Here is a 19,983-nt window from a genome sequence, read left to right as displayed (position 1 = left end):
CTCACGTGACAGGGGATCATACACCCGCCACGTGATCGGGGCGCTGCGGCGGGAGGCGGCGGGATGGCGCGGGGGTACCGGGGACCAGCGCGGGCTGGGGGCTCGGGGGGGGGGCGGCGGGGCTCCCCGGCCCGGGGGGTGACGGGGGGTCCGGCGGGGCTCCCCGGCGCGAGGCTCGCGGGGGTCAGGCGGGGCTCCCCGGCCTGGGGCTCGGGGTTCAGGCGGGGCTCCCCGGCGCGGGGTTCGGGGGCCCGGGTGCGGCGGGGCTCCCCGACCTGCGGCTTGGGGGCTCGGGGGATCAGTCTGGGGCTCCCCGGCACGGGGCTCGGGAGGCTCGGGGGGTCAGGTGGGGCTCTCCGGCGCGGGATGAGGGGGCTCGGGGGGTCAGGCGGGGCTCCCCGGCTCGGGGAGACGGGGGCTCGGGGGGACAGGTGGGCACCTGGTGGTCCCTGGGTGTCCCCTGGTTTCCTCGGGTGCAGCCAGTGGCCCTGGGGCTGTGTTGGTGCCCGGTCTCCCCTGACTGCCTGTTGCAGGTGTCGGGGGGTCCCTGCCATGCTAGCGCTGTGGGCAGCCTCCTGGAGCTGTGCTGCAGGCCTGGCCCTGGAGTGGGACCAGCCATTCCGGTAGGTGCGAGGGTCAGTGGAACAGGAGGGGGCGCTGGTGCCCACCTGCCACTCACAGCCTGCCCACAGCCTGCCCCCCGGCTGGACCCATACCGGACGCGTGAACCCCAGCCACGAAGTGCAGCTGACCTTCGCCCTCCATCAGCAAGGCATGGGGCACCTTGCCTGGCTTGTCAATGCTGTCTCAGACCCCCACTCGCCACGATATGGTAATGACTGTGCACCTGAGCCTTGCCAGGCTGCACCAGGCCCTGCAAGCAGGGTGCTCTGACCCTCTCTCTGCCTTGCAGGCCAGCACCTCTCCCTGGAACAGGTGCGGAACCTTGTCCAGCCATCCCCAGCCACACTCATGGCAGTGCTGAAGTGGCTGCAAGGACATGGTGTTGAGAAATGCAGGAGCGTTATGACCCTTGACTTCCTGGAGTGCCGCATGCCAGCGAGGTGAGCCCTGGGTGAGGCTGGGCCCCTCTGTGGTGGCCGTGCCATTCCCACAAAGACAGGAGAAGCCAGACTCTGCCCCTGCCTGCTGCAGCTTCCCCTTTCCCAGGGCTCTGCAGTGCAGGCCAGGTGACGGAGGGCCCAGCCACATTTCTGCCTGGGCTGTGAGGGCTCTGCAGCCAAGAGCGGGCTGCCTGTGTGCCTGGTCCCGGTGTTGGGGGGGAGGCACAGCTGGTGATTTGGGGTAGTGGAAACAAGGTGTGCATATCTGGTGCTTGGTGCTTGGGCCAGCCCAGAACCTCCTCTTGTGTTCTGTGGGACTGCAGAGTCCCCACTGGAGGACTGGGGATAGAGTTGCAGGGGACCCTGCAGCGTCAGAGCTCTGGTTCAGTTTGGTGATGGGAATTGGTCAGGTATGAAAGGTGCTCTTTGCTTTACCAGGTCAGCTGTGCTGGTGGGAAGTGGAGCTCAGCCCTGACTTGTCCCAGCAGCAAGGGGGATGGAAAGGGTGTGAGAGGGAGTGCAAAGAATGGGCATACTGCTGGACAGGCATGCTAATGGCTGTCTCAGCAGTGCGAATCCTTGCATGGTGGCTGTCCATGTGTTGCAGCACGGCTGAGCGCCTCCTGCCAGGGGCTGAGTTTCACCACTACGTGAAGGGCCAGCGCAGTGTTGTGCGCTCCCCACTCCCCTACACTGTCCCCGAAGAGCTGGCTGAGCACGTTGACTTTGGTACGTCCTACGCAGGGGAGCTGAGGCTGCCCAGAGCTCTCACTGCCTGGGGTTAAGCATTGAGTAGCCAGGACTGGCCATCTTGGTGTCCCAGAGGACAGTGTGGCAGGCCTTCTAGCCATGGTCCAGGCCCCCCGAGGAGCTTTATTCATAGGATGTAGATGCCCCATCCCTGGACACGTTCAAGGTCAGGCTGGACTGGGCTCTGAGCAACCTGATCTAGTTGATGATATCCCCACTCATGGGGGGGCTGTAGATTTGGGTGACCTTTAAAGGTCTCTTCCAACCCAAACCATTCTATGATTCTGTGGTGTGGACAGGCAGCATCCAAAGTGTTTCTTACTGGTGCTCTCAGGCCTGGATGCTCAGTGAGGAGACTTGAGGTGCAGCCTGTCTCTGTGGGCATGCAGCTGCTTCTGAGGTGGAAAAACTCTCTGCTGTGAATCCCTTTTGTGTGAGCTCCCATGGATGTTCCACAAGGAGAGCAGAGGGCTGCCAAGCTGCCATAGTTGCCTGGCAGTGGGGAGCCTGAGCTGTGCAGCTGATCCTGTGCAGCCGGGGAATATCTGTGAGGACTGGCAAGGAAGCCAAGGGAGTGCTTTCCCACCTCCTGTGCCCTGCTTGGGGCAGGTGCTGCAGCGGATGGACTCCCCCAAGCCCTGCTGCAGGCCAGCACTCTCAGACTCAAAGTGTGAGTGAGGATGGTGAAGGGGGAACCAAGGGACCGTAATACCACCCTCCTGGAGCTCTGAGCTCTAACAGCGGCTGCTTTTCCTGCTTGCTTGCACACCAGTGGGTGGTCTGCACCGGTTCCCTGCGGAGAGGAAGGTGGTCAGCAGAGCCTGGGCCAAAAAGGAAACTGAGTCGGGGCAGGACTATGGAGGGAGAGCGGCTTTCCACCTGGGCGTGACACCTTCCATCATTCGTAAGAGATACAACATGACAGGAGAAGACATCGGGCTATTGCCAAACAACAGCCAGGCCTGTGCCCAGGTAACTGGTGGAGCTGGTCCAGATCAGAGGCCCCTAAACCATGGCAGTTCCACATGTTGGTGCTTCTCCAACACTTTGCTGCTCTGGTGGTCACAGGACAGCTGTGGGGATTCCTCAAGTGGCTCGTGGGAGCACTCGATGGGCTAGTGTTTCACAGACCCATGCTGGGCCAACTTTCTATGTTGTGAGAAAAAAACTCACCTTGTTTTTTCGAGAGAAAACCAGGAAAAACTTGTCCACTTATTGTCCCCCCAGTTCTTGGAACAGTATTTCCACCAGGCTGACCTGGCTGAGTTTATGCAGCTCTTTGGCAGCAGCTTTGGACACCGCTCTCAGGTTGACCAAGTGGTTGGGCACCAAGGCAAGGGCAAGGCTGGTCTGGAGGCCAGTCTGGACGTGGAATACATCATGAGCACAGGTGCCAACATCTCTACATGGGTCTTCAGCAATGCAGGTACTGATTCCCCTCCAGAGTTGCCCTGTCACTGCTTCTATGCATCCCACTGCTGTAGCACCAACAGACCTGTCTGCTGTCAAGAGAAACACTTGCTCTCTGCATAAAAAATGGCTGCACTGACTCTGTCTGGTATCTGTCAAAGGCAGATGCCTGGAGAGTCATACATGAATGGCATGCTGGCTGTGGTACATCCCCAGAATGCTTTCCCAACTTCTATGGGCACGTATCTTGTGGGCTTCCAAAGTTGGAGCTGATGCTGGTTTCTAATAGCTTGTAGGAAAATCATCTTCCATTAATTTGTGTAGTTGCTTTTGAACCCATGTGAACTTTCTGCATCCAGAGTATCCTGTACCAGGGACTTCCATGCCTCAACTACATGACTACAATGTAAAGCAGCCACCCCAGTCTGCTGCCTTTCCACGGAAGGAGAGCACAGCAACTCTGTCCTTTTACTTTTTTTCTTGCTGCTTTGATGTTGAAGCTGATCTCTCACCCATTAATCTACCAGTAGAGTGAATAAAGGAGAGTAAGGCAATTTGAGAAAACAAGGTTGCAAACAGCCTGCACAAACGTGGCTATGGTATTGTAGAACAAAGTGTGACCAGTCCCAGATCAGAAACTGGCTGAACAGGAGATGGAGTGCCCTTAGGACTACCAGCCCTGTCTTCCTGATGGTAAAGGCAGGCACAGCGCTGCATTACCTTCCACCTCCTCCATGCAGTTAGTGATGTGGAAGGAGCACAGAGACAGGCAGTTACATGAGCAACTGAGAGTGACAAGGGGTGACTGGGGCTCTGCTCTCCCCACCTCATGGAGAAGGATGGGGTGCAGGAAGGGACCTTGGTGGACAGAGGTGGACCATATATCAAACTGCTGTGGGGCCCACTGTTATGGGTTCTGGTAGTGGGGCCAGAACTTGGCTGAGTCTCAGAAGCACTGTCTGGATGCCAAGGGTGGCTACAGCCCTGCAACAGATGCTTAGAGGAGTGGATGAGTGTAGACCCCTTGCTCTGGGGTTCAGGGTGACCCTTTCACCAGCGCTGCTGACAGAGCTGGAGCCTGGTGCCATCCACCATGACAATCCTGGAGATCGGCTGTGCTGCCAGCAAGAGCTCATGGGAGAGCTCCACACCAGCTGTGCTGTGGATCTGCTCTCTGCAGGCAGGGCAGGAGCTGGAAGACCTTCAGGTCCCGGATCTAGTGGTGCTGTTGAGGCATGGTCCCTGCCTAAGCTATATGCTATCCCCCGCTTTCCTTCAAGCCAGGTATCCTAGGAGGAGCTGAACCTGCCCCCCCTCTGTCTCTGCAGGGAGGCACGAGAGCCAGGAACCCTTCCTGGCCTGGCTGCTGCTGCTCAGCAACATGTCATCGCTGCCTTGGGTGCACTCTGTGAGCTACGGGGATGACGAGGACAGCCTTTCACTAGCCTACATGGAGCGTGTAAATGTGGAGTTCATGAAGGCAGCTGCCCGGGGCTTGACCATCTTGTTTGCCTCAGGTGTGTTGTGTGTTGCTGGCATGGTTGTGGGTGCATTTGAGGGTCCCAGCGCAGTGGGGAACCTCTGTGCTGAACACCGAACAGGGATGCTCGGCATCCTGGCAGCCAGGATCCCCTGCTTGGGAATCCCAGCCTGCAAGGTGGAGAGCCCTTCTCCCAGGTAATTCCTGGGAGCATTTGGTGGACGAGGAGGGGCAGCTCGGATGCTGCTGGATTACCCCATCCGTCTCTGTTGGCAGGTGATGATGGTGCTGGGTGCAGAAGGGTGCCTGGTGGGAACCACACTTTCCGGCCCAGCTTTCCAGCCTCGAGGTAGATGTGGGGAGATAGACCTGGGTCCTGTGGAGATGTGAGGCTCTGCACAAAGCTGGCTGCTGCAACTCGCCTGCAGCTGGAGCCAGCTGAAAGCTGTTGCTGGAACTTCGAGCCCCAGCCCAGGGCTGGCTGCTGCCTCGAGCTGGTTTTGAGCCCCTTTGTGGGACTCCTGAGGGTCGGCCCCGCCAGTGTGCCTGCGAATGCTCACAGACATCAGAGCTGGGGGGACCTGTGCAGCTCCTTGGGAGGGGGTTGGTGTGTGGGGTGCCACTGGGGTCCCAGGCAGTCGTGTGCCCACCTGCAGTGCCCACCTGTCCCACCAGTCCCTATGTCACCACCGTGGGCGGAACATCCTTCAAGAACCCCTTTCTGGTGACTGCAGAGGTGACGGACTACATTAGCGGGGGGGGCTTCAGCAACGTCTTCCCCATGCCCGATTACCAGGTGAGGACTCAAGGGCTGGGGCTGGGGCTGGGGCTGGGGGGCTGCACGGCAACCAGTGAGGGTGACGATGGGTGGTGGTCAGCACAAGCAGCCACGGGCCTGGGCTGCAGGCCAGGGGAAGGAGAGCGGAGGTGAGCAAGTGCAGGGTCCCACTGCCAGGCGTCCTGCTCCTTGTGCTCTCTCCAGGCTGCTGCAGTCAGGCGGTTCTTGCACTCGGCCTCGAAGCTGCCTCCCAGTTCCTACTACAACAGCAGCGGCCGTGCCTACCCTGACCTGTCTGCTCTCTCTGACAACTACTGGGTGGTGACAAACCGCATCCCGCTGCCCTGGGTATCGGGGACATCGGTAAGGAGGACAGCCCTGTGCTGGTCCACAGTGGCTGAGCTCCTGGGTGCTTAGGCACTCGTGTCTCCGGCAGGCGTCCACACCTGTGGTGGGGGGCATGGTGGCACTGATCAACGACCGCCGCCTGCAGCAGGGACTCGCGCCCCTGGGCTTCCTCAACCCCACACTCTACCAGCTGCTGGAGCAGGGGCATGATTCTGCATTCTATGATGTGAGTTGAGCGGGGACCGGGGCGCCAGTCCTGGGTGCCCCAGAGCAGCTGGGCTGGTGCTGGTGCCTGGGTCTCCTGCTCCTGAGGCCCTGCTTGGGGCAGGACAGGGCCAACGGCGTCCTGCTGGGGGGTGGTGGGTGGGTGGTGGTACCTTCACGCAGCTGGTGTGACCTGGGGGGGGGGGGGGGGGGGTGTTCTCCACTGCCTTCCCGCGGGCTGCGGAATCTGCTTGCGCCGCTGGGGCGGGGTGGTCCCTGGGCTTCGCAGAGGCGTGTCCTGCGATGGATCCGTTGCTGCCTGGGGAGGGGGCGGCCTTTGCCCCGGGGGTATCCCGGGGATCCCACGCCCTACCACGGGAAGGTGTCCCGGGGGTCCCCCGTGGGCTGCTGGGGCGTCCTGTTTCCCCACTGGGCGGGCGGCGGGGGAGGGGGGGGGGGGCGGGCCCCGAGTCCTGCCAGGGGCCGTGGGCAGGGGGGCCCGCTCCCCGCGGTGGGGCCGTTCCGGCCGTGCTGAGGCCTGTCCCCGCAGGTCACGGAGGGCTGCCACCTCTCCTGCCTGGACGGCACCGTGCAGGGACAGGGCTTCTGCGCCAGCCCCTCCTGGGACCCGGTCACCGGCTGGGGCACCCCCAACTTCCCCCGCCTGCTGCGGGCGCTGCTGCCGCCCGCGCGGGGCGGGGCCGCCGCGCGCTGACCCGCCGGCGCCAATAAAGCCGTGTGGAACCACCCCTCGCGTCTCCGTCTGTGCCGCGGGGGGGTGGGGGGGCGCGGCCAATGGGGCGGCGTGCCGCGCGCAGGCGCGGGGGAGGCGGTGCCCGGTGTCGCGCGGCGGCGGGCGATGAGCGGCAGCGCCGAGGCCGACCCCGCGCCAGCGGCCCCGGCCGCCCCGGCGCCGCCCGCCCCCGCGCCCGCCCCCGCCGCCGACAACAAGCCCAGCCCGGCTGCCGGCGGCAGCGGCGTTCCCGGGGCGCCGCCGGGCGCGGTGGGCGGCGCGGCGCGGGGAGCCGAGGGCGGTGCGGCCGGCGGGAGGGGGCCCGGTGAGCGCAGGGGCGGCGGGCCGGGGAAGGCCGGGGCGCGGGGCGCCGGGAGGGGGGGCGGCGGAGCGGGGCCGCGGGCGTCTGGGGTTCCGCGGCGGCGGGGGCCGGGGAACGCGGGGTGGGGGCCGCGAGTCGGGGCACGAGAGGACGGGACCCACGCACAGCGGGTTCCCGCGGGATGTGCGGCCCGTGCGTACGCCCCAAGCTCGGGTACCCAGCCTCCGCCGTCCGTGGGGGCCCGGGCGTGCGGGACGCCGTGGCCGTCCTGGGTGGCGGCCCGTGGGGCGCCGAGGGCCCGGCCTGCAGCTAGGGGCAGCTGCCCACTGAGTGTCCTGTGCCCGCAGTGCCGGTCTCTGCAGCGGTGGCTGCAGCTCCCCCTGAAGGGGCTATGTCCAATGGGGTCTACGTGCCACCCAGCGCGGCCAACGGGGATGTGAAGCCGGTGGTCTCCACAACGCCGCTGGTGGACTTCCTCATGCAGCTGGAGGATTACACGCCTACGGTACACGGGACGCGCTGGGGCAGGCTGCACGCAGGTGACGGGCTGCCGCGGGGATGCAGAGTTCCTCCAACTTCTCTCTTGTACAGATCCCGGATGCTGTCACGGGCTATTACCTCAACAGAGCAGGTTTCGAGGCCTCTGATCCACGCATGTAAGTGGCAGCAGGTGTGGTCGAGCATGGCCTCAGGGACCCCATGCATGGTCTGATAGCTGGGGGCCCCAACAGAAATTCCTTCATCCCAGTGGTGCTCTGTGCTGCCGGTCTGAAATTATCCCTTTCTCTGCTGGGTAGCATTCGTTTGATCTCTTTGGCCGCACAGAAGTTTATTTCTGACATTGCCAACGATGCGCTGCAGCACTGCAAGATGAAGGGAACAGCCTCAGGCAGCTCCCGCAATAAGAGCAAGGTGAGAGAAGGACAGATGGCTGCTCGGAGGAGGGGAAACATCCTCTCCTGGGGCTGTAGGAAGCTGAACTTGCTGCCATTGAATGTGGGGTTGTGGGTTGCAGAAAGTCTTAAATCTGTCGTGCTCCTGAAGGTTCAGTGCACTCACTAATCACCTAGGGCTCTGCGGGTGGAAAGGGGACGCTGGCGGGAAGATGAGGTGGGCAGTGGAATTTGTGCAGTATGCTTTGACGGCTTCACAGGCATTTCTGAGTAGCTGCACCTTATCAGAGCGAGGGCCACCTAGGGCTGTGTCCTCCCTCTGGCAGCCACCAAAGCTCAGACGCATGGGGAAGAATGAAAACGCGGAGCAAGCGTGTAGTTGCAGTTTCTGGGAATTCTCCCATTTGTCATCTCATTGTGGTTTGGGGGCCTCATGAGGGTGATGTAATTTATCTTCATAGTGTTGAGTAATGCTCAGTGTCTTTGTGTCCATTGAGCAGCTGAGGGCACCGAGCAAACAAAACGTGCAGTACTTAAGAGCTGGTTAATGCTCCAATCAGTGGTCTGCAGCTGCCTCTGGGAATTGTGCATGTGCAGGTCACCACAGCTTGTAGGGGAAAAATCCTAAACCCACAAGGTTTTGAGCAATGCCTGGCAGCTTAGCTTATCCTTGCTGTGACTGACACTACACCTTGTCCCTTCAGGATAAGAAGTACACGCTGACCATGGAAGACCTGACACCAGCACTTGCAGAATATGGCATCAATGTGAAAAAGCCACATTACTTCACATAAAAATGGAGGGATTGTCACTGGGAACTTTTTTTAGGGTCATTTCTGTGTCATTAAACAGCTGGGTAGTTTTTTTTTTTGTGGAAAGGCATCTTATCTCCTGCCCATGAGCTAACAGCCAGCCTACAAGTAAAACAGCATGCAAGCTGGCCTGCTAGGGCCTCTCTTCGCACTGCACCAACAGAAGCTGGTCCTGAGCCTTTGAAGGGCCAGTGCAGAGAGGGGTTGGTTGTAGGGCTCCCACCTGGTGGAGCGTAGTTGCGCCTTCTGCTGTTCCCAGGAGGGCTTAGCCCTGCCCAAAGAAGATGAAGGAAAGTGGGTGTAGTGGGAATAGGGCTGCCCAACCCTTGTTTTTGTTGCTTCCTGCCGGGCATACCTGTCATCTCTCACAAGAGGAACGCTTAGGGGCCTGTGCAGACAGCCTGGGCCCTCCTCTCAAAAGAGGGGGCTGCTGTTAGCCCACCTGCTTTTTCCTTGCTCCAGTCCCTGGAGTGGGGGTGGTACAGGCACACATCCAGAGCCGAGGACTCTGTGGACTGTTGGGCAGCCCCCACCTGAGTCTTTCCCCCTTTCTGTGGACAACGCCCTGTGCATGTATGCACAGACACACACACCTCCCCCAGCCAGCAGCCAGTTTTCATAACAAATGTTTATTTCAGATGCTGGCGGTTTTTCCACATGGCCTGGATGGAAATGATAAAGAGTGAAGCGCTAAGCTGGGGTGGTGCTGGGCTCAACAGGCAAGCGTCACCCCACTGTCCTTAGTAGGAAAGAGCACCAGGACTGGTCATTGCCTAATGTGAGATTAAGTGGGTGAGCTGCGCTGGGCCTGGGGATGAGGAGGACAGGGTGGCTCCACAGCCCCTCCCAGCCTCACAGGGAGCAGAGCCCAGCCATGCTCAGTGTTGTGGGCCAGGCCCCCTGCTCAGTCTCTGCCCATAGCTGCCAGGGAGGATGCTGCCATAGGTTTGGTGCTACAGTGTCTGAAGCCTGCAGAGCAGCTCCAGAGAAGGCAGCGTGTCTGTACCGTGTGTCCGTGGCTGGCTCGGGGTGAGGGGGCATTCCCTGCTCCCCCTTTGCTCTGGGGTGAAGAAGGCACTTGGGGGTGGCGGGGAGGGAAGCGTGGCAGCGTCAGCTGGCTGGGAGGCAGCCCCCTCTCTACTTGTCCTGCATCTTCTCCAGGATGGGCACGATCATGTCAAACTTGGGGCGCTTGGCTGGGTCCTCGTTCATGCAGATCTTCATCAGCTTGCAGATGTGTGGGGATATGCCGGGTGGGATAGTTGGACGGAGCCCCTCCAATGCCACCTGGGAGCACGGGAGAGCAGGGCAGGATCAGAAATCTGGACCCAGCCCTGTATTTGACAGCCACAGCCCGTACCTCTGGGAGGAGTGTTGGTGGGTTCTCCTTTGGTGTGCCTTGCCTCCCCTCCCTGCAGGCTGCTTAGGCCCTGTTATGCCCTGGCTGATCTGGTTGGACCAGTGGGTTTTGCCCAGCCCTCTCCTCACCTTCATGCCTATCTCCATGTTTGACAAGTCTGCAAATGGCACCTCACGAGTCACCAGCTCCCACAGCAGCACTGCAAAGCTCCACATGTCAGCTGAGCGTCTGTTGATTTCCTCTGGCTTCTTCTGCAAGGCTGTAGGGAATGCAGCACAGAGGGGCTGAAGGGGGCTGAGGGTGAGGAAGGGGCCAGGCAGCAGGAGGGGCTTGGCCAGCAGGCACTCACCTTCTGGTGCCACCCAGGCTGGTGCGTACATCCTCCCTGGGCATTGGAAGGAGAACTTCACATCAGCCATGCTGATCCGTGCCGTCATGTCCTCATCAATCTGGGGGGAGAGGGGTGGTCAGAGGGGAGCCTGCCCTGCCCCAGTCTGCAGGAGGAAGGCCTGGGCCATGCAACACTGACACTCACCATGATGCTGCGGCTGTTGAGGTGATGGCGTGGAATGAGGGGCTCCAACGTGTGCAGGAAGGCCATGCCCCGTGCAATGTCAAAGGCAAATTTCACTGCCTGCGTCTGGTCCACCACAAAGTCTGCAGGAGGGAGGTGGCATGAGGGTAAGTGAGAGGGAGGGGGCTGCCACGTCACTGGCAGTGTGCATGGGACAGAGGCGGTGCTGGCAGACACACCGCACATGGGGCATGCAAACTGGAGACTGAGCTCACCCCGGGCCCACCCTGGTGCTGCAGCTGGGGGGCGGGGGCCCTGCCACCCCCCAAACGTGGAGAAGGAACTTCCTGAGGATGGGGAGACTAGCATCTGCCCCCAGCTCTGTCACCCCCATCAGCACTCACTTGTCCCCTCATGTAACACATTGTAGAGGGAGCCATGGGGCATCCAGTGACTGATGACAATGGGGTGGGGCGCTGGGGGAGACTGGCAGGCACCCAGCACTGGTAGCACGTTGGGGTGAGAAAAGATCCTGCAAGAGAAGTGACAGACCTGAGAACCGTGGGTGCTGCCCACACTCCCTCATCACCTCCCTGCCCTTTGCACCGCTGCTGGTGTGCTGTCTTCCCAGGACCTCCTCGCAGGCTCTGGGCACCACTCTGTGGAGCAGCACCACCACCCCCCCAAACCCTGCAGACCTGGTTGGCTCCTGCCTATCTCATACCCCTCCAGAGATAATGCCTGTTCTCAAGAGCCACAGCTCCCTTGGGGACGGAAGTCGGCGCTCACCGCAGCTTTGGGTATTCCTCGTTGAAGTCTCGGCTCTTCCGCGTTGTCCAGTCACGGATCTTCAGCATTTTGATGACAATGTCGTTGCCTTGCCAGCGCCCTTTCCACAACTGCAGGGAGACAGGTGGAGACAGTCACTGTGAGAGGACACACGGTCCCCAAGCACCTCCCAGCCCCTTGCACAGGGCTGTGAGCCCACAGGACTGACAGATCCACAGCAACGTGGAATGACTACGACAAAGTGTGAGCATGAACCCTGGCCTTTCAATCCTGGGCAGGTGCCCTCCCTCTGCATGGGCTGGCCCCACACCTGGACGTGGAAACCTACAGAGCAGTTTTGCCCCAGTTCTGCACTGCGCTCTGCAGCCAGCCAGGGGCTTGGGAGAGAACAGTGGTCTGCGTGGTGCACCTACCCTGTCCTGGGGGGCAACAGGTCTACGTACCTCTCCTGACTGGTTCTCATTGAGTTTTTGGCTCAAGCTCAGCTGTTTGAAGTCTATTCCAGCAAGTTTGTTGAGAGTCCCATTTCCTGTAACAAAAGGAGATGCAGCCTGTGGCTGCATGGACCTTCCTCCTGATGCCCACCTGGGACTGCCCAGGGAGGCAGTACCAGCGGGACGCCTCACTCCCGTGAGGAGCCACCTTCAGCAAGGGAATGTCCATTTCCAAAATGAACCGTTTGCAGCACAGACTGCCGCCCCCTCCCCAGAAGCCTGCCCTACAGGGCAGGAGAGCTGTACTCTCCCCTGCAACAGCATCCCCATTAGGGAAGGCTCTGTCCTTACTGGGACGTGTGCGGGTCGTGCCCTTCCAGAAGGTGTCCTTGTAGGGGATCTTGGTGAGGCTCTGGCCCAGCTTCTCAGCACGCTCTGGAGGGACAAGGAGTTTTGCAGCACAAGCAGAGAGCTCGCTGATGCTAAGCACAAGGGCTACAGCAGGAGCCAGAGGCAGGTTGTGGGGTCAGGACAAGAACCTCCTACCTTTCAAGACCTCTCGCAGTGGTGTCTTGGCTTTGTCAATTGGTGTCTCACCGTATTTGTTAGCAATGCTGACCAAGGCTCCGTTGCCCACCAGGTCCTGAGAGAGGAGAATTCAAGCATCTGCACAGTTTGCTGTCCTCAGCCTCTTCACACACATGCAGCCTCCTGCCTTGTCCCTCCTCTCCCTCCCGACAGCCACCTCAGCCACCTCCCTTGCTGTCATCTCCTGCCTGTGTCCAAGTGCTTCCACTCACCTCCGCCACCTGGTCGTGTCCCCAGAAGCAGGCATAGTGCAGAGGCGTGTTCCCATGCTCGTTCACAGCATTGATGTCTGCTTTGAACTGGATCAGCTGGGGGCAGGAGGACAATACCCATAAATTTAGAGTAGGTCCCCTTCCCCTCACCCCTTGCCCAGGGAGAGGGCAGGGGCACCAACAGCAGCATGTTTGTAGCCTTGGTGCTGGCAAGGTCTGCTGTTGGGAGGGGGCTGAGGCTGGATGCAGGGCTTTTGTGGGGAGGGTGGAGGTGCTCAGAGGTGCCACGGTCAGGATGCAGTAAGGTCACAGCAAGGAAGCTGGCAGGTGACTGGGACCAAGTCCCAGGTGGACAGGGCAGAGGGCTGCACAGAGTCCTGCTCAGTTTGCCACAGGTCTGCGCGAGGCAGCAGGTGGGTGCCTGGAAGTCGGTGGGGAGGGGGCAGGGTGCTGGCCGTGGGAGGCAGATACCTTCTGCACAATGTCACGGTGGCCATGGCTGGCAGCCAGGTGCAGTGGGGTGTCATCACCGCGGTTCATTACATTGATACGTGCTCCCCGCATGATGAGCATGTCGACCACATTGGAGCGTCCCTCACGGCAGGCCCAGTGCAAGGGGCTGAAGCCATGGTCATCCCTGTGGAGACAGCAGGGACAGCTCTGCTGAGTGGCTGCAGCCTGCCCACTGCGTCCTCCCTTGATCCAGGCAGAGAGGGAAGAGCTGAAAACAGCTGTGGCGGTGCCAACAGCACTGCAGCCGGGCAGGTATCACCATGCGCACCTGCACAAGGGCCATGGAGACAAAGGGGACAGGCCGAGTGGCTCTCCTGCTCACTCCCATCCCCATGAGGGCCCCGGAGGCCCAGGCCAAATCCCATCTTCTCCAGGGCTGAATCACGGAGATGGTGGCATGAGCCAGATCCCCTCCCCCGTCCCCCCTCAGCTCCTGCGGTGCCTGGCCAAGTAAGGGAGGAGGAGACCATCCAGGCCTTAAAAGGAGATTAGGGTCTGGCAGGCGGGGGCTGCTGCATCCCTAGCTCCCCTCCAGCTCCCCAGCACAGCGGACCCCATCTGCCCCACAGCCCTCCCACACCGAGTCTGCAGGCAGGCAGGAGAGCTGGTCCTGCAGCCAGGGGATACCCCGGCACAGGCACCTGGGACCAAAATGCCCCAGCAAGTGCCAGCCAGCCTCCAGTCCCTAGGCATGACCTGTGGGGCTGGGACAGGTCTGGGACAGGACTGGGACCCCCACATAGGACTGAAAGGCATGACCAAAGGAAGGCCCCCCTGTTAGACCCCGGCGGTGCTTCCACACATCAGCTGCAGTGCTCCCAGGAGAGGGAACAGGGGAAGTGGTCACCCAGACATACCAGCCACAGCGGGGACAAAGAGAGTCTCCCCAGCAACCCCCCAGCCCAACCCCTGGCCAAGACGCGCCCCATCCCGTGGCTGGGAGCAGCGGGCGGCCGAGGAAGCGGCTGGAGGATGTGCAGCCCTCATGCCTCAGCGATGCGGTAACTTCCTCCCGGTGGGGAGGAGCTGAATCCCACCCCCTCCCCAGGACATGGAGCAGAGCGGAAGCAAGCCGCGGCCCTGGTCCAGCACCCTCGGCCTCTGGCGCAGCTGAGCCGGAGACAGCACCCCGGCAGGTCCAGCCTGGCCCAGGTTCCTCCTGCTCACCCCTGGTTGAGGTCGTTCTCGGTGTTGTCCAGCCAGAGGCGCACGGCCACTGCATTGCCCTCTCGGCACTGCGTGAAGATGTCGTCCATCGTGGCTCTTGCTGTGGGGAGGGGTGTGTAAGGACACGGGGCCCCACCATGGAGCAGGGCTCCCTGCCCCCCTTTCCCGCATGCAGCCCTGGGACCTGGACATCACCTCCCATAGACCCTCTGCTCCTGGCAGCCCCTCAGCTGGGGCATTTCCCTGGGGGACTGAGGATGGGAGCCTCACATCTACCTCGTCAGCCCTGCAGAAAACCGCAGGACTACCGAAGGCTGGGGATAGAGCTGGACTCGCAGCTGAAGGGGAAGTTCATGACTGACTCCAATGTCACGGGTGCCTGCAGCAGCTCACAGGAAGCAGAGTTGGCATCCACAGGCTTATCTGCAGGCCCAGCCAGACCCGGGTGCCCGCATCTCCTGGGAGGGGGTCAGGAAGCGGAGCTGGAGGAGGTCCAGCATCACCCTGCAGGGATCCCATAGCTCCACCGACCCTCCTGATCCCCAGCTCCAACCCAGGCTTGGCTGAACCTGGCACAGCATCACATTCAAGAAACTGGAACCCCAAAGGTCCACAGGCTGCCCCTCTCTCCACTCCAACCAACAGACACCCCAGGCCAAAGCCAGCCATCCTAGCTCCATTTTTAACCCCTTGAGACCCAGGGCTGCAGTGCCCCGAGCTCTCCAGCAGCCCGGACATGTGCGTGGCAGGTACTTCCCTGCCTGGGGGTCTGTGGCATCGAGTAGGGTTGGGGGGCTGCCCTTGGCAAGTCTTACAGTGCAGGTACAGACCAAGCACTATGCCCCTGACAATCACCTGGGAGGGCTTAAACCTGGTGCCCCTCAGGGCCCCCACAGGGCCTGGCACTCACCCAGCTATAGCAGGACCCCCACCCACCCTGCGCAGGCAGGATGGGCCCCAGCACTCTCCCTGAGCCTGGCAGCTGCCCCCCAGGGCAACCACTCTGCCTGTGTCGCACACTTCAGGTAGTTACACGGGCCGGGGGACACAGGAGACCAGCCTTGCAGCCTGGACCCTCAAAGGTGCCTCACAGGCACCAGAATGGGCTCCAGAACTTCCAGGGCAGTACCAGCCCCACTCCCAGCCCACCGACTGCAGAGGATGGGGCAGCCCTGCCTGCAAGCTGCAAGGAGCCAGCGTCGCACCCCGACCTGACGTCCTGCAGGTCCTGACAGCCCTAGAGCCCCAGGGCTGACAGCGCTCCCTCCAGACTGGATTCTTCATCCACCCATCTGGGATGGGACCAGTGAAGGGGCACCCCAGTGACACCCCATTGCTGTCTCAGCCCTGTGGGACTTGCATCCCGCTGTCACTGCCGCCTCTCCTCCACCAGCTGTTACCCCTGCTCGGCCCAGGGCTGCCGCACTCCTGTCTGTCACCACACCAGCCCCTGCCTCAGTCCTGGCCAAGCTGCCAGGCCTCCCTCAGCCCCTGCCCTGCCTGAAACGATTGGCCCCCTACTCCCCCACATCGGCCCTGCTGAGCCCCATGTGGCTGCTTTCCCCACCACTCAGGCCATGGCACCATGATGTAGAGACCCCGGCAACCCCCCTTGTTCCTTACCAGCCCTGACCCAAGACCTTCCCCCAAGATCAGCTGCGAGGGCTCCACTCTTCCCTGCTGCCCTCCCAGCCCCTTCCAGTGCAGCCCCAGAGCCCAGGGCCCAACCCAGCGTGGGCCCCAGCCTGCCCTGCCCCGTCCCAGCGGCACTGACCCCACACCAGCCACCGACACTGGAGCCCCAGGGCAGCCCTGCGGGTCCCTGCCTGTCCTGTCAGCCTGTGCCCCTCGCCCCTGCCGCCCACCCCAGCGCATCCCAAACTCGGCTGCCACCTGCCAGCCTCTGCCCACACCAGCACAGCACAGAACCCCCGACCCCCTTTTTTGCTTCCTGCCGTGGGCCGGCCCCCATCACCCAGCCCAGGCCGGTCCCAGCCCCTGCCCAACTCCAACCCCAGCCCAACCCAGCCACGCCTGGGCCCAGCCCAGCCCAGCCTGCGTCAACCCCAGCCCCAGCCCTGCCTACCCCAGCCCTGACCCTGTTCCCAGCCTGCCCTAACCCAGGCCGACCCCAGCCTCAGTCGCAGCCCACTCAAACCCACACCAGCCCCGATCCATCCCAGCCTGGGCCAGTCCCAGACCGAACCAACCCCGGCCTGGATCAGTCCTGCCCCGTCGCATTCTGTCCCGACCCCCGCCCGCCCTAGCCCGACCCGGTCCCGGCTCAGCCTGACTCGGCCCGACCCGGCCCTGCCCGAGCCAACGCGGAGCACCGGCCCTGCTTCCACCGGGGCCTGGCCCAGACCGGCCCAGCCCGGCCCGGGCTCCAGCCGCAGTCGGCGCTGCCCGACCCAGCCCAACCCAACCCGGCACGGCCCGGCCGCCCTTACCGGCTCCGGCGGCGGCGGCGGCGCAGGGCGGCGGCTCGGCGGACGCGGGACAGCGCGTGGGCTCCGCCCCGGGCCGGGCGCCACCAGCGCCCCCTGCCGGACGGCCCCGCACCGGCTCCGGGCTCCGCGCCGCGGGCAGGGGGCAGCAGGGGGCAGCGGCGGGGGGCGCGGGGAGGCCGGGCTCGCACCCGGGGCGGGGGGCACCGACGGGGGCGAGCCGGACGGGGCCGGGGCGAGACGGGCCGGGGCGATGGGCGGGGGCGGGGCGCACGGCGCTGGCGGCCCCGCCCCGCGCAGCCAGGTTGCTCGACCTCCCGCCACAAGGGGCCGGTGTTTCCGCGGGCGCGCTGGGCCCCCAGCCCGGGGATCACGGCGGAGCGCACGTGGGTAACGGCGGCGGGGCCGGGCCGGGGGTTCTCAGCGGAGCCGGCAGCGCAGGGGCCGCCGTTCCCGTTCCTGGCCCAGGCGGGGCCCGCGGCCGCCGGGCGATGCTTGCGGAGGAGAAGCGGAATGATGGGACGAAGGGCCCCGCCTGGTCCCGGCCCCGGTCGGGGCCCCGCGCCGCCCCCGAGGGCCCGGGCCGGCCGGTAAGGGGTGCGCGCACGGGGCCGCGGCGGGCCGGTCCGGCCTCCGGGCGCGGGGGAGTTGACTGGCGCCCTGCCCTCCGCAGGCCCCCGCGGCAGCGGCGGGGAAGCGGCGGCGGCTGCCGGGGGACTGCGCGGCCGACCCCGGCCGGGACGGCGAGCCCGCGCGGAAGCGGCCCGGGGAGTGGAGGCAGGCCGGCAGGAGCCGGGCCGCGGCGGAGGGGAGCCCGTCCGGTGCCGCGGAGCCGCGGGGCCTAGAGCAGAACGGGCAGCGCCCAGACGGAGGTAGCAGTGCCTGCCCCGCTCGGCGGCGGGGCCCGCCGGGGAGCCTGGCCGGGGGGGCCTGGCCGGGGGCCGGAGCCGCCCACCGCCCCCCCCCCCCCCCGACTTCCCTCTGGGTCCCGGCAGGCGCGGCGGCGGAGCGGCGCGGGAAGCGGCCGAGCGCGGAGCCCGGGGCCCCGGGGCCGGTGTCCGGGGGCGCGGCGCGGAGGCTGAGCCGGAGGCAGCGGCGAAACAAGCAGAAGAACCAACGGCGGCAGGAGAACGAGCTGCAGGCGGGGCCCGGCGGGGAGCGGGGCGCGGGCGGGCGGGCGGCGTCGGGACCGGACACCCTGGGGCCGCCCGGCCTGGCAGCTGCTCCCTTGGAACGGTCGGCGGCCCTGCGGGCACGGATGGAGGAGCGGCTCCTGGCCGCCCGGTTCCGCTACATCAATCAGCAGCTCTACACGTCCACCAGCCGGGAAGCGGCGCAGCTCTTCCAGAGCGACCCTGAAGCCTTCGAAATCTATCACCGTGGCTTCGCTCAGCAAGTGGGGCGCTGGCCGGAGAACCCCGTCCATCGCATCGTCCGCTACCTGCGGCGGCGGTGAGTGGGCAGGACCCGGCAGCGCTGGAGAGCCGGCCCTGGGGCTGCCTCCGAGCGTGGGGACCTGCCAAGGGGGAAAGGGTGTTCTGAGCTCCTGCTCCCTGTCCCAGGCCAACCTCGCTGGTGGTGGCAGATTTTGGATGCGGTGACTGCAAGATAGCAACCAGCGTCAAGAACAAGGTTCATTCCTTCGACCTGGTACCCCTCAGCCCGCTGGTCACCGTCTGCGACATGGCCAAGGTAGGGGGGACGGGTGGGATACAGAGGGAACAGGGCGAGGGGTGGTGGCTCTGCAGGGGGGATGGCAGCATGTTGGTAACACGTGCACCACACCCACTGGGGTGTTCATGGGGGCTGGCAGGGTGGGCTCAGTGCTCCCTGGCAGGCTGCAGGGGCACGGGTTGGGCTGGCAACTGTGAAGGTGGTCGGGGATGCTGAGGGTCCCATGTGCAAGAGAGAGCACACGTCTGGAAAACGGGGGCATATCCATCTGTGGGCTCTCCAGACAAGATGGTTTGTTGAATCTGAGAGCCCAGGGAGTGGCAAAGTTGCCATCCTTCTCCTGGGACGGCCATCCCGGTTGGCAGGTGCCTTTGGCGGACGAGTCAGTGGACGTTGCAGTGTTCTGCCTGGCACTGATGGGCACCAACCTGCAGGAGATCCTGGAAGAGGCCAACCGCGTGCTGAAGCAGGGGTAGGCAGAGATGTGCGTGCCAGGCTGGTGAGGGGCTGGAGGCATCAGGGTGAGCCCGGGAGGTGCGGGTTGGCCTTCGGTTGGGCATTGAGGAGCAGAGGCACTGGGCTGTGCCCTGGGAGGTGTCTGCACTGCTGCCACTCAGAGCTGGGGTGTTCCGCAGGGGTACCCTGATGGTGGCTGAGGTGGCCAGCCGCTTTGAGGACATCCGAGCTTTTGTGAATGGCATGGCTCAGCTGGGCTTCAAAAGTGTTTCCAAGGTGTGTCCTCAGGTGTGCCCTGTGCTGGGCACTGGCTGCGGTGGGAACCATGGAACTCCAAGGATTCCACAGTCCCTGGCAGCCAGAGACCACCCTTCCTGCTCCGACAGCAGGCCAGGGTGGCACAGCTCAGCCTGGTGCTGGTAGGGAGTGGGCCTGGGGGTGGTGACAGCATATGGGGGGTTTTGGGAACCACGGCCTGCAGGGGCTGTGGAGCTGGCATCTGGTAGGAGGTTTGAGGGACTGGGGCATGTGGGGGGTGTGGTGCTGGGGTCTGGGAGGAGGTTTGGGGGACCCGGGGCACATGGGGGCTGGGGTTCTGGGATGGGAGGGGGCCAGGGTGCACCGGGGTTGTGGAGTCTGGGAGTGGGCTGGTGGTCCTGGGGCCTGGGGGGAGGCGGGCGGGGTGGGGTTTGGGGTGTCTGGGAGGTGGTGTGGAGGGCTCCGGCGCTAAGGGCCCGGCGCTACTCCAGGACCTCTCCAACGCCTTCTTCCACCTGCTGGAGTTCGCCAAGGCCGGCCCACCCCGCCGGCGCCCAGCGACCGGCCTGCGCCTGCGACCCTGCCTGTACAAGCGCCGCTGAGGGCGGGGACTGCCCTGCACCTACCGGTGGTGCTGAGGACGGGGCTTCCCTGCGCAGGCGTAGTTCCCAACAAAGACGCTGTTTCCGGCCCCCTCTGGCGATCCTGGGCGGGGCGGGCCCCGCGCAGGCGCAATTCCCAATAAAGCGGCTGTTTCCGCCCGGCCTCGGCGTTGCG

General features: G+C 63.7%; 4 protein-coding genes across 7 annotated transcripts; 3 read left to right on the top strand and 1 right to left on the bottom strand.

Moving 5' to 3' along the window:
- The first annotated feature begins 15 nt into the window (after positions 1 to 15).
- Positions 16 to 6,781, top strand: TPP1 (tripeptidyl peptidase 1). Of its 2 annotated transcripts, XM_064441682.1 has the most exons (14): positions 16 to 74; positions 534 to 623; positions 693 to 832; positions 914 to 1,064; positions 1,672 to 1,793; positions 2,587 to 2,786; positions 3,042 to 3,240; positions 4,282 to 4,431; positions 4,553 to 4,741; positions 4,981 to 5,053; positions 5,380 to 5,500; positions 5,687 to 5,845; positions 5,919 to 6,056; positions 6,585 to 6,781. In XM_064441682.1, the coding sequence occupies exons 1-14, from the start codon at positions 64 to 66 to the stop codon at positions 6,747 to 6,749; spliced, it is 1,908 nt and encodes a 635-aa protein (XP_064297752.1). In that variant the 5' UTR covers positions 16 to 63; the 3' UTR covers positions 6,750 to 6,781. The 2 variants fall into 2 exon arrangements, with proteins under 2 accessions (XP_064297752.1, XP_064297753.1); XM_064441683.1 differs by lacking the exon at positions 4,282 to 4,431.
- A 77-nt stretch (positions 6,782 to 6,858) lies between these two features.
- On the top strand, positions 6,859 to 8,846 carry TAF10 (TATA-box binding protein associated factor 10). Its single transcript, XM_064441689.1, has 5 exons — positions 6,859 to 7,092; positions 7,437 to 7,594; positions 7,681 to 7,745; positions 7,887 to 8,001; positions 8,687 to 8,846. Exons 1-5 carry the CDS (start codon positions 6,894 to 6,896, stop codon positions 8,774 to 8,776), a joined length of 627 nt encoding a protein of 208 aa, XP_064297759.1. The 5' UTR covers positions 6,859 to 6,893; the 3' UTR covers positions 8,777 to 8,846.
- Positions 8,847 to 9,404: 558 nt separating this feature from the next.
- Positions 9,405 to 17,050, bottom strand: ILK (integrin linked kinase). 2 transcript variants are annotated; one of them, XM_064441685.1, is made up of 14 exons: positions 16,822 to 17,050; positions 14,648 to 14,829; positions 14,372 to 14,471; positions 13,163 to 13,328; positions 12,692 to 12,787; positions 12,438 to 12,534; positions 12,243 to 12,326; positions 11,901 to 11,986; positions 11,458 to 11,567; positions 11,073 to 11,200; positions 10,690 to 10,811; positions 10,504 to 10,603; positions 10,283 to 10,413; positions 9,405 to 10,081 (listed from the first exon to the last, which is right to left on the bottom strand). In XM_064441685.1, exons 3-14 carry the CDS (start codon positions 14,458 to 14,460, stop codon positions 9,932 to 9,934), a joined length of 1,359 nt encoding a protein of 452 aa, XP_064297755.1. In that variant the 5' UTR covers positions 14,461 to 14,471; positions 14,648 to 14,829; positions 16,822 to 17,050; the 3' UTR covers positions 9,405 to 9,931. The 2 variants fall into 2 exon arrangements, with proteins under 2 accessions (XP_064297755.1, XP_064297754.1); XM_064441684.1 differs by lacking the exon at positions 14,648 to 14,829.
- An 80-nt stretch (positions 17,051 to 17,130) lies between these two features.
- RRP8 (ribosomal RNA processing 8) lies at positions 17,131 to 19,970 on the top strand. Of its 2 annotated transcripts, none has more exons than XM_064441687.1 (7): positions 17,131 to 17,408; positions 17,492 to 17,693; positions 17,814 to 18,270; positions 18,381 to 18,510; positions 18,858 to 18,964; positions 19,128 to 19,224; positions 19,698 to 19,970. In XM_064441687.1, exons 1-7 carry the CDS (start codon positions 17,310 to 17,312, stop codon positions 19,806 to 19,808), a joined length of 1,203 nt encoding a protein of 400 aa, XP_064297757.1. In that variant the 5' UTR covers positions 17,131 to 17,309; the 3' UTR covers positions 19,809 to 19,970. The 2 variants fall into 2 exon arrangements, with proteins under 2 accessions (XP_064297757.1, XP_064297756.1); XM_064441686.1 differs by having other exon boundaries at positions 17,133 to 17,408; positions 17,492 to 17,690.
- Positions 19,971 to 19,983: the final 13 nt, after the last annotated feature.

This window comes from Phalacrocorax carbo, chromosome 1 (assembly GCF_963921805.1).
Source record: "Phalacrocorax carbo chromosome 1, bPhaCar2.1, whole genome shotgun sequence".
Taxonomy (NCBI): Eukaryota; Metazoa; Chordata; class Aves; order Suliformes; family Phalacrocoracidae; genus Phalacrocorax; species Phalacrocorax carbo.
Note: the sequence above shows the minus strand (reverse complement) of the source record. Positions and strands in the feature narration are given on the sequence as shown.

What these genes read in the sequence shown, in the direction of transcription:
- TAF10 (XM_064441689.1), top strand. Translation starts at nt 6,894, where the DNA reads ATGAGCGGCAGCGCCGAGGCCGACCCCGCGCCAGCGGCCCCGGCCGCC. An exon ending in TGGAGGATTACACGCCTACG is followed by an intron (nt 7,595 to 7,680) that starts GTACACGGGACG and finishes TCTCTTGTACAG; the next exon opens with ATCCCGGATGCTGTCACGGG. An exon ending in GCTCCCGCAATAAGAGCAAG is followed by an intron (nt 8,002 to 8,686) that starts GTGAGAGAAGGA and finishes TTGTCCCTTCAG; the next exon opens with GATAAGAAGTACACGCTGAC.
- TPP1 (XM_064441682.1), top strand. An exon ending in CCCAGCTTTCCAGCCTCGAG is followed by an intron (nt 5,054 to 5,379) that starts GTAGATGTGGGG and finishes CTGTCCCACCAG; the next exon opens with TCCCTATGTCACCACCGTGG. An exon ending in CCTGGGTATCGGGGACATCG is followed by an intron (nt 5,846 to 5,918) that starts GTAAGGAGGACA and finishes TGTCTCCGGCAG; the next exon opens with GCGTCCACACCTGTGGTGGG.
- RRP8 (XM_064441687.1), top strand. Translation starts at nt 17,310, where the DNA reads ATGCTTGCGGAGGAGAAGCGGAATGATGGGACGAAGGGCCCCGCCTGG. An exon ending in GTCCGCTACCTGCGGCGGCG is followed by an intron (nt 18,271 to 18,380) that starts GTGAGTGGGCAG and finishes TCCCTGTCCCAG; the next exon opens with GCCAACCTCGCTGGTGGTGG. An exon ending in GCTTCAAAAGTGTTTCCAAG is followed by an intron (nt 19,225 to 19,697) that starts GTGTGTCCTCAG and finishes GCGCTACTCCAG; the next exon opens with GACCTCTCCAACGCCTTCTT.
- ILK (XM_064441685.1), bottom strand. Translation starts at nt 14,460, where the DNA reads ATGGACGACATCTTCACGCAGTGCCGAGAGGGCAATGCAGTGGCCGTG. An exon ending in GAGAACGACCTCAACCAGGG is followed by an intron (nt 13,329 to 14,371) that starts GTGAGCAGGAGG and finishes CTGTCTCCACAG; the next exon opens with GGATGACCATGGCTTCAGCC. An exon ending in ATGAGAACCAGTCAGGAGAG is followed by an intron (nt 11,568 to 11,900) that starts GTACGTAGACCT and finishes GTCTCCCTGCAG; the next exon opens with TTGTGGAAAGGGCGCTGGCA.